The sequence below is a fragment of the Trichosurus vulpecula genome, chromosome 2, assembly GCF_011100635.1.
Source record: "Trichosurus vulpecula isolate mTriVul1 chromosome 2, mTriVul1.pri, whole genome shotgun sequence".
Classification (NCBI taxonomy): domain Eukaryota; kingdom Metazoa; phylum Chordata; class Mammalia; order Diprotodontia; family Phalangeridae; genus Trichosurus; species Trichosurus vulpecula.
The window spans coordinates 136710923-136722587 of NC_050574.1; the positions used below are offsets into that span (position 1 = coordinate 136710923).

General features: G+C 33.9%; 1 protein-coding gene across 2 annotated transcripts in view; it reads left to right on the forward strand.

Annotated features, from left to right (window-relative positions):
- Positions 1-7127, forward strand: part of RDX (radixin) — a 109171-nt gene extending 102044 nt beyond the window's left edge. For both annotated transcript variants that reach the window (XM_036742596.1, XM_036742597.1), the window contains 4 exons: positions 855-1015; positions 2164-2256; positions 2590-2832; positions 4171-7127. In XM_036742596.1, the coding sequence (XP_036598491.1) occupies positions 855-1015; positions 2164-2256; positions 2590-2832; positions 4171-4335 (662 nt within the window). In that variant the 3' untranslated portion in view covers positions 4336-7127. The remainder of the gene's footprint in view (positions 1-854; positions 1016-2163; positions 2257-2589; positions 2833-4170) is intronic.
- Positions 7128-11665: the final 4538 nt, after the last annotated feature.

The following is an 11665-nucleotide window of genomic DNA, read 5'->3' on the forward strand; positions in this document are numbered from 1 at the left end:
AATGATATATGTATGTTTAATTAAAGTGAGATTGTTAACCCCTTAAAGTTGCTTTCCTTAGAAAAGCAGACCCAAGAATATGTGCTAGCAGCCCTCCTGTGTGCTGGTGTTATTGTCTTTGAACCTCCACAGCAGCTACAAGCAGCATTGTTGTTACAAGGGCATACCCTAGAAGATTCAACAGTATAAGAGACTGAGAAGGAGCAGTCAGACACTTAGAAAAAATACCTGATTATGTCCAAGGCATTATGTTAGGTTCTTAGGATACAAAAATTCGAGCAAAATAGTCCCAGCTTTCAAAGAGCTAACACTCTCTATGAGAAAATTTATATAGGCAAGTTCACCTGGGCAAATTTTAAAATGGAAATTAAGTTTATAGCCAGAGTACCTGAAGGTGAAAAATTTGAATTAAACTCTTCATTTTAGAAATGGTTTCTGGTCAGCAAATACTATTTTTGAATTAATAATGTAATCAATTTATATTCTGATAGTTTTTATTCAAGTAATGTTGCTTTTGAATTTCAAAACACTACATAGTATTAATATTTCTGATAAAGGAATAACTTATACTTAAAAGATTAAAATGGAAAGGATTTTTCTGGCATTATTAGGAGCATGTATATTTTCAGTTTTTTGATTTGAATTGAAAAGAATCTTAATTTACTTTTTTAAGCAAGGAGAACTTGTGAAGAATTTTTTATTTTTGTTAAAAACGATACACATTCAGAGAGAATTGTTGCCATGGTGACCTTTATGATAAATCTCGTGATCTATAATCCAGGTTACAGTTTGGGATTTTGTTCTTCACTAGAATGATTTGTCTTCCACTAATTTCACTAATATTTGTTTGACAGAACTAGAAGAACAAACTAGAAGAGCCCTAGAATTGGACCAGGAACGAAAGCGAGCAAAAGAGGAAGCAGAACGGCTGGAGAAGGAACGCCGAGCTGCGGAGGAAGCCAAGGCTGCTCTAGCCAAGCAGGCAGCTGACCAGATGAAAAATCAAGAGCAGCTAGTGAGAAAATTGATATTCGTTTTACTTTATTGAGTAAAGTAAAACGTTGTTACTGTTGAATGAAAAACAAAAAACAAAACACTATACCACCTCCTGTTTAGTTATCCCTGTGTAAAATGGTAAAAGGTCAGCTAGGTAGCACAGTAGATAGAGCTGCAGGCCTGGAGTTAGGAAGACTCTTCTTCTTGAGTTCAAATTTGGCCCCAGACACTTATCTGTGTGACCCTGGGCAAATCACTTACCCTTGTTTGCTTTAGTTTCTCATCTGTAAAATGAGCTGAAGGAGGAAATGGCAAAACACATAGTATCTTTACCAAGAAAACCCCAAATGGGGTCATGCACAGTCAGACATGACTGAACAACAACAAATGGTGAAAAGAAATTGAATTTAAAACAAACAGAAAAAAATAGGGAAAAAAATTTTAATTGTGACTAAATTAAACTTTTGTGAAATTATATATATTGGTCCTAGCTTTTCTGCCGGTGGCATCTGAGGGCTTTTGAAACTATTTGTATGGGTCCTTGATTACTACCAAACCCTTTCGATAATCAAAAGAGTTAAAAGAACCTCCAGTGGTATGTTCTTGATAGAAGAAATAGGCCTTCACCACACAGTTTAACTGTTTCTTTGGTGAAATATGCCTCTAAAATTTACTTTTGATATTTTGATGAAACTTGCCTCATTGGAAATATTTATGTCTCTCAAGATCTATTGCACAAAACACGTATGTCCATGAAAAAACACAATATTTTATTTGTTTTACGAAAGTTTCTTGAGATAAATGCAGATATTTATTTTAAATGGAAAAAAAGTTTGAGTAAAACAGATATTAAGCTGACTGGTTCATTTAAAGTATACTCTAAAGATTTATGAGGTTTTTTAAAATGGTGATGTGTATCAGAATAATAATAGATCACATTTTCCTAGTACTTTTTCATTTACAAACCACTTTCCTCAACAATCCCATCTCAGGAAATACTCGGCTCTTATTTTGAATGATGGAAGACTACTAAGATAAAGTTTGCATAAGTAGTTTACCTGTAATATATGAAAGTTTTTGTTGATCTTATACTTGATAGAGTGATTGGGAATATATTGTTAGGTGTTTTTTTCTTTTAGTATTGTTTATTTATGAACTTTATTTTAGGCAGCAGAACTTGCTGAATTCACTGCCAAGATAGCACTTCTAGAAGAAGCCAAGAAGAAAAAAGAAGAGGAAGCTTCAGAATGGCAACACAAAGTAATGATGACTTCTTACATGTTCCAATTTTACATGACAAAGTAATAAAAAATGCAGCTATATTTAGGAATCTTCTAATTTCTGTGGTAAAGTAAATTCATTTTACCAAAGACAATTGCCTTTTATTCATTCATATTGTTTCTGATGTAGGTAGATGCTTGAATTTCTTTTGCAGTTTTTAAAATCAAACTATGCATATAAATTTACAAAAGGAATATAACTATTAACCTGTTGGTACTGTTTGCCATAACACTTTCATGGAATTTGACATGAAATATATTTTACTATGTTTCATGAGGTTCAGGAATATTTAAACTTGTTTCCAATGTTCAGGCTTTTGCAGCCCAAGAAGACTTGGAGAAGACCAAAGAAGAACTGAAAACTGTAATGTCTGCCCCTCCCCCACCTCCCCCACCACCAGTCATTCCTCCAACAGAGAATGAACATGATGAACATGATGAGAATAATGCTGAAGCTAGTGCTGAACTGTCTAATGATGGTGTTATGAACCATAGAAGTGAAGAAGAGCGTGTTACAGAAACACAGAAAAATGAACGTGTGAAGAAGCAGTTACAGGTATTAAATTAATGTTAAAATTAAAGCTTAAGTTGTATATATGCCACTTACTTTCTTAAAACTAACATTTTCAGAAGTAACATTTTCAGGAATAATTTTGTAGGCTTTTTGTCCTTTTTTATCATTTAGCATTATGAATATTTACTGGTTACTTGATTCTGTATCGGCCAATTTAATGTATAGATTTAGGATTAGTTTGTATATAATATTAGTGGATCATAATGTAACAGATCAGTGGCACTTTTGTCTAGTGTTCACTTGGGAAATATTTAAGTATTGCTTACTCTTTGAAAAATTTGGCAATCTCTAAATATTATTTTCAAATTATTTTATTTAGTCTCCATTTCATATAGCAACAGAATAATAGTGAAACTAGTTGGAGGATCTTCTAACATAATTACTTCCAAAATATTACATGACCTAGAAGCCTTTTGAATAGATTTTTTTTAATTAAAAGAAATGACAGTTCTTTTTCTCTTACCATTTAACAACAGATTCTACATTAAATACCTGCCATAGTTAGGAGGTGTCAGCTAGGTGCTGGAGAAATCCAAGGTTTAGATAGGATGAGATCCTAGCCTTCCTGGAGATACCATTTTAATAGGGAGATGCCACATAATAACTAGGATCAAAACTGAAAATGTGAATACTTCTAGTTGTACTTTTTCAGACTCTCTACTTTTAGTTATTTCATTTTTTTCTGAGATTTTTAGTACTAGTGAGAAGAGATTAAGCTATTTGTGAAAAAGGAAAACTAAAATAGAATCAGATCTAGGTAGTAACAATTTCAAAAGTCTCGATAGGTAAAACAAAAAACTACTTTAGTGAAAATGTTTTTTCTCCTACACATTTTATGTCTTGAAATACCTTTGCTTCATAACCACTACAATAAGGAACAAAATGGAAAACCTTTTAAAAAAAAAAAGATTTAGGATTTGTGGTGAAAACAGCAGGCAAATTTAGACATACATAGAGCACTATCATATTATTACCTGACAGGTTAAGAAATCTGATTCACCTACTTTCTCTACATAAATGACTTTCATATTTCATTGAACATTTGCCAGCGAGGTCAGACTCAATGTAGAAAGGACCGTTAACTTGCCACATAGCATTTATAAGATATATTTTTTTCCCCTCACAGAAAAGGCCTTCAAGACAGCAGAAGGGGATTGTTGAATTAGTAAAATGATTTGAATTCTCAGTACTTACCCTAAAATTTTCTTTCAGGTGAAAAGCCAAAGATTTGATGTTAACATTATTTTAAGACATCAAGAAACATAAGTTTTATTAATAAATTTTTAAAAGTAAATATTCATCTTTTTTTTTTATATATAGGCTTTAAGTTCAGAATTAGCCCAAGCCAGAGATGAAACAAAGAAAACACAAAATGATGTACTTCATGCTGAGAATGTTAAAGCAGGCCGTGACAAATACAAGACTCTACGGCAGATTCGACAAGGCAATACAAAACAACGTATTGATGAATTTGAAGCAATGTGAGAGCTGTTATTTTTGCATATATGTTCTTCATAAGCTGAACCACCAACAGAGAAAAGCAGGCCTTTGCAGATTTGATGGATTGCATCCCACCTTGCCAAAGCGCTTATACCAGTTTGCGGTGGTTAAAAAGACAAATTTAAGAGAATCTATTCAACATTAAGGCAGTATGACATTATGCTTGGTATTTGTTTTCTTCTCTCTTTCTTTTTGGCTGAGGAATGAGGAAGCATGTTCCATCACCTGTCACATTTTCCATTTTCACTGTTTTTCCATCTGAAGATTAACACTAACAGTAATGACTGACAAATTTGTGTGTTTGATCTTAGCACTTTGAGAATTTAAAAAAATTCTGGCAGTGGGGACTTATGAATGTATAGGTAGGACACTCCATTTTCCTCTCTCCCTTTCACCTTACTGTCTGATGTATTTCAACATCCCTTCACTCATCTAGTCATTCATCTACTCACACTTTTCCTTTGATGCCTTTTACACCTCCTACTATACACATATCCAGAGTTCTGCCTTTATACAAATCATTGACCTTAAATCTTTTATGAATGAGGGCAGTTGACAAAGTGGGGAGCCTTGGCCCAAAGTATAAAGAATGCAAACAAGTCATATAAAAGACCATATCTGAGTGGTGTGCAGCTGTTTATTTTTTAAACAATTCCACTTTGTTCACATAATTAGAAGTTAGATATGCTTATTTTTTACTAAATTCTTCTTTCTTGCATAAATTGCGTGGTGTTTTATCTCCTGTCATTCTTTGATGGCTTTCCTTGCCTTCTAGTTCACAAAGGTCTACACAGTAGGTAGTATTTCTAAAAGAGAACTTATGGATGGAACACCACCTGCAAATAATAGACTACTGAAAGGCTTGAATAATATTGTTCTTCAGATATGGCTTACTAAAGAACAGTATATATTTACTAATAATTTATTTGCATTGACAAAAACTTGGACCTTTCTGGCAATGGAGCATATGAAAACATCAATCCCAAAGAAGGGGACAGTAGTATACTACCTCACCACTATATACGTGATGACTGGTCTTTCAAACACCATATAAAGTTGAGTGTGGAAGCTGTAAGTTTAATAATTCATAGTGATTCTTTTAGATCACAAAAGAGGCTTCCTCAGAAAAAGGTTTCCTTTTTCTTTGGGAGATTTTGTACTGCTCATTGTGTAACTGCCTTTTTGTTGAGTAAAATTGTTAAAGTTTATGATTTGTATTACGTTTGTAAGCTCTTACTGGTATACTCTTACTGGAGGGGTGTTGCACGTTTGGGAAGAGAGTGTGTGTGTGTATGCCTCTGTGTGTGTGTGTGTCTGTATCTGTGAGAGAAAGAGGGAGAGAGAATGAAGGGGAAATGCTGCCCTTGCATTAGATGAAGAAAATTTATAGTTCAATTTCTTGGCACAGTTATTTCATAATCATTTAGGCATACTTAGCATCTGAATCATTATGCTTGTTTTTCTAAGTCTGTTAATGAGATGACAACATTTGAATTGTTAATCATGTTTTTGTGTGTTATACTTAGTTTATATTAATTCCAATTACATCCTTTTGAAGTAATCTTAAAAACTAACATGTCTGAATTGTTTTTCTACATTGTAAAGTGCCCATATTTGGAGTTAAGGAGGGAAAAAAGCCTTATTTTCTCTGAGGGTGGTTCAACTACCTTCCATTTGGTATTATGCACTCAAACTTACATTTATCTGTTAATATTGCCATTTTATTAAACATTTTTCCATGCACAGTAAGTTCAGCTTATATCTGAAAAGTTCTCTTGTGTTTTTTTTTAATTTATGCTGACTTCAAAAAGGAATAATTTGGGCAGGCATTGTGATAAGGAAAAGTTGTATTTAATATATTTCAGCTTTTGTGGGATTAAAGGTAGCTGGTTAACTTTGAAATGACTGGTGTGCAAACATGGTGCATACGCTTCAAAGCTTTGCTTTGTGGAAGAGAGTGTTCTTTCTACAGTGTGACCCGGAATACTTCAAAGGGACCTTGATAGATCCCAAGTTTGGTGCACTGAAGCATGAGCATTCATTCCAGTTTTCCAAAATTTTGCCATAGCAGGTGAAATACTGTGCCTCCAGTGGATTCTGTTTCTTTTTCCCCCTTGAAATAAATGCACCAACATTGATGTGTCAGCTTAATATCAGTGTTGAAAAATTACTGGTTATAGTTGCAGTTAATAATCTATAATATATAGATTTGAATTAAAATGGATGGATCTAATCCATTTATAAAGCTGTCTGAATTTTTCTAACACAGGAACAACCATTTGTAATTTGAGTTTTCATAATGATCAAAGCAGTATAGCTTCTCATTCACCATTGGGAGCACATGCTCATGCAGCCATGTTGAGAACACATTAATAATCATTTGGTAAAGTAAATTTACATTATGCTTTTTGCCCTTAGTGAGAGTTTAGCATCATGATTTTGTGTTGTTCAATTAAGCTACGATTACATATATTATTTTGGATAACATTCATTGGTTAACAATAAAGAGATTAAAAGTTCATGCCTTCAAGGTCCATTGTTGTTATTTATTACTGAAATCACACCTCTTTTTTGGTTTGGAAGTGAGGCCAATGGCTGCTGGTTGCTAGTTTTCAATAGATGAATTGAATTATCAGATTGAATTGGCTCTTTTGACAACTAACACTAATTTGGCCGTATAAATATTTCCAGCCACTGCTTTCATTGTTTTCATTTAGACCCTTGTGGAAGATTTCATTGTCATTGACTCATTTCATTTATTAAAATGCAAAAATATTCTTTACTGTACTGTCTTTAATTACTTTTTATAGATGCATGTATTTTTAAAGTCATATTGCATTTACGGGTCTGGCCTAAAGTCTGAACCCTGATGACTGATGTTTTTCATCTTTCTTACTAATCTGGGACACATTGTTTCTTCTTAATAAATGAAGTGACTTTTAGCACACCCTGAGAATTATTGTACTAGCTAGATGTCCTCTCAGTTTATAGTAGAATATAATTTCATTTTATTTTTCTTATGTAGGGTGTAGGTTCAGGTCACTTAGATTTGTATAGGAATAGGATTTTCTTTAGTATTCAACACTTGTACAACATTTGTATTCTTACTTACCAACTGGAATTACTTTTCAAAGATATTAGACTTCATAGTAACTTGCTTTTTGAGTATTATTAGAAAAATATTTTATTTTCTAGTGCAATGCAAATAAAAGTTTTAATCCTTCTTCACCTTCTAAGACAAGTCCCCTCTACTATCTGCCCAATTTTGAATACTTTGCAGATTCCAAATTTATTAGAAATAAAAATAAGGTAAGTTGATATAGAATTTCTTTCATTCCCAAAGCTTTTCATATGCAGGATAAAATTAAAGAATTTTTAAAAGACCAACAGGTAAGCAATTGAAATGATCTCTTGCTTACTTACTTTTGGCATGCATTTTCTGGTCCTTATAGTAGATCAAAACCAGTGGTCTTCAAGATGAGTCTAAATGGGCAGAGCATGAGCCGATTTTTGAGTTTGTTCTACTTTCTTGACTTCTGCTTGACAAACGAGTGTGGTCATCAAGTATGCTTAGATACTTTGAAAGACTCGTGAACTCATTGGTGTGAGTACTCCCTTTACTGAAAAATTAATCACCTGGCACCCAGCTTCCTGTTGATGATCCTCTCTCCACACTTAGCTAGACTGGTTCTTAGACAACATACACCAGTTCGTCATCATTCCCATCCTTGAAGCCTTTCTAGCTTTGGTAAGATCTGCAAAGCTTTTGTTCCACTGGTGTAGCCTTTGATTTTTTAAGGGTCACCTCCACCTTGCAATGAGGCATCACAGTAAGGATTTAATGGAGGATATCAAAGTTTAATGATAGTGTGTGTGTTTACTTTTGGAGGGTTCAGTGCATTGTATGGACATTTGGAGACTACTAAGAAATAGAAAGCATCACGTCACTTGTTTCATACAGCTCTAACTGCAGTGTAGCTGGCAACACATTAATATTAGTGTTCTTTAATTGCTGATGATACATTTTGAAAGAGGCATGCCTTCATCATTCGTTATTCATATTAAATAATCTCACTTTTCAGTATTTCCTAGTAAATCCTATTTTAATTTATTAACCACTTTTGTTGGTCATCTCTAAACCGCTTCCAACTGTTATTAAACTTTTAAGATCTCTAATTTTCCCTTTGAAAAGACAGTGAGTCATTGTTCTTTGCCCCTGTTTCTGAGGAGTTTTCTTAAGGTCTTTGTTTCACAAATTGAGATGTTCAAATTTAAGGCCATATGAGCTACATTTAGGGTTCTTGTACCTTCCATTAGGTCTTGGGGGAATCTTGAGATAGAGAGGCATGATTGTAATTCTCCATAGCATTCTCCCATAGTAGAATTTGGGTATTATTTGTAGAATTATCCAGTTCCCAAGGGGTCCTAGTTCTTTGCATAATGACTTTTATATCTTTAGCAGATATTTATCAAGTACTAGTTACGTTCATTGCACTTTGAAGTTTAACTTGTTTGTAAACAAGGTTTGGGCTGAGGTGTAGCCTGTTGTTTGAATCTCTCTTAAAACATGGTATCTCAGGTTGGAAATATTTTAAGACAGATCTTTAAAACATTGATTATAATTGCATTCTAGCTTTCTCATGTCATTTTTTTGTTAACGTATCCTAATAGGAGATTGCTTTTTAAAAACTACAGCATTGCATTGTTTATTTATGTTCAATTCCTGTTTCCAAATTCTTTTGTCCTTGTAGCTAAACAATCATTTTCACCTATATAATGGGATCTCCATGTTTATTACCCATTCTTTTAGAGTGCCTATTCGACTTGATTAAGGGCATATATTGTTCATGTTTTCTAGTGTATTAAAATCCTGTTCAATTTAGCATCATCTATAAACTTAATGAATACAGTCTTTAAGTGGTTAAGTGTGATCATAAGTGATCATAAATAATAACTAAGGGCATTATTGTAGCAGTTCTGTGGACCAGAATATTGTTTAACTTATTTAGTGAGATTATGCTGATAGAAAAGCAAAATCCTTCCTGAAGTCTTCCTAAAGTATAGATCTCATGGGATATCTCTTTTCATACCTTTAAATTTGCCATGGTATCATTCTTTTATCATGGTGTCTTTTATTCTTTCAGTTTAAAAGAGATTTTTCACCTCCAGTTTCCTAAATGTAGAAACATTGATATGTGGGAGGGGGGCTGGTGGTAGGATAGGGTGAAGAGATGTTTATTGGGGCACACAACACTACTTTATTTCTTTTCTTCCTGTCCTGAAAATCCTGTTTTTTTTCTAGCTTCATATTCTAATTGTGTGTCCCAATGCTTAATTTTTTCTGCTCTTAATTCTTTTAGCCTAACTTTATGGGGATACAATTGAAGTAACTGCCATATAAATATGGAAAATAACTGTTTCATGGATAAAATTAGTGGTCAATGACAGATGAAAACTCTTAGCATTAGTTTCTAAGCTATTGCTGTTTCCTGCTGAATTACCCAGTTTTATTTTTTTTTCCAGTTGGTTGCTTTTGGCATAGAATCAATTTGATGCCTAGGGAAATTTTCAGGGAAATGGAAAGGTATGCTTCCCTGAGGAGTTTTCAGTTTAATTGGTTACATAGGAAAGGCATTAATACTTACCCAACACATGGACAAAATCAATAGGCACAAAATAATAAAAGCTGTATTGAAATCTATATAAGTACTAAATATTAGGGAAGATCTGTAGGAAGAATAAAAACATGAAGATTAATGTAATTATCTGAACACCACAGAAAAGATGAATTTCCATAATGTTTTTAAAAGGAAGGAAATAGAAATTCTGGCAGAGAAATGGGATAAGATATTACAGACATAGTAAATGGGATGCTCAACAGTTAGAGGGGTAGCCAAGAGCACATTGGTTGGCATGGAGAGCATCAACTATGACACGTTATGTGTAGATGTGAACATCTAGTTGGGAACATTAGATGGGAATGGATGAGGCCAGGAGGTTGTAGAGGTCAATGAAACGCAAGAGTGTTCTGACTTTAAAAAGCATTTGGGAGCTCTTTCAAGTTTTAAGAAAGGATCGATATAACCAAAACAATACTTGAAGAAAATTCTTAATTCTGAGTAGGCTGGTGGTAAATCATGAGGAGGGGAATACTATAGATGGGATAAACAAAAAGGCACCATGATGCATTTAGGTGTTAGGTGGTTATACTCAGAGTCAAAACTGGCTTTTGGGATAGAATAGAAATAATAATACTGATTTGATAATTATAAATAAGGGTCATCCAGCTTAAGCTGGGCATCTAGGTGGTGCCGTGGATAGAGTGCCAGGCCTGAAGTCAGGAGGACTCATCTTCCTGAGTTCAAATCTGGCTTCAGACATTAGCTGTGTGACCCTGGGCAAGTTACTTAACTGTTTGTTTAATCTGTAAAATGAGCTGGAGAGCAAATGGCAAACCACTCTAATATCTTTGCTAAGAAAACCCTGAATGGCTTCATGAAGAGTCAGACATGACTGAAAAACAACTGAAGTACAAAGTTAAGCTACTTGATATTTAATTATGCTTATATATTGTCTCATTAAAATATACATATATATACAAATTGATGTTATATCGATTCTATAGCAGCCAGTCAATAAGCATTTATTAAGCACTTACTATGTCCCAGGCACTGTGCCAGCCACTTCCCCTTATGTTACTTAAATAGATTTAAATTCATAAAAAGATTTTATCCCTTACTGTCTGTTTGCTTAATAACTTTCTACTGAGGGATTTCTTGCCTCTCCTCTCCCTTCCTACCCTCCCCAGTGTCCCCACTTAATTATGACCTTTCTCTTGGATCCTCTTTTGAGAATTTTGAGAATCCTTTAGAGAATTAAGATGTAGTATGTAGTTGTGATTTATGAAAAGAGTTTCCACATAAAGGTGGTCATGATTATGTGATAAAAGTATAATGAAAATCAAGTTGACTGAGAGGCATCTTGATACAATGGGATAAGAAATGGACCTGGGTTCAGATCGCAGCTTTGCCACTTGTGCCTGTATGACTTCAGGTAATTCACTATCCCATGAGTTCTTTGACAGCAGAAACTGTCTTGTATTTCTTTCTTTTTCAAACACTTAGCCCAGTGACTACCACATAGTGGGGGAAAAAAAACTATGTAATTTACTATCAAAGGCAGTAGAGTTGCCACATATAGAGTAACTTCATAAATTACTAACTTTGCAGTCTCAGGTATATTAATAGAAGAGGAAGAAATAACATTGAAGAGAACAAAGATAGGAAAAGAAGAACTAGATCAAGTACATACAGAA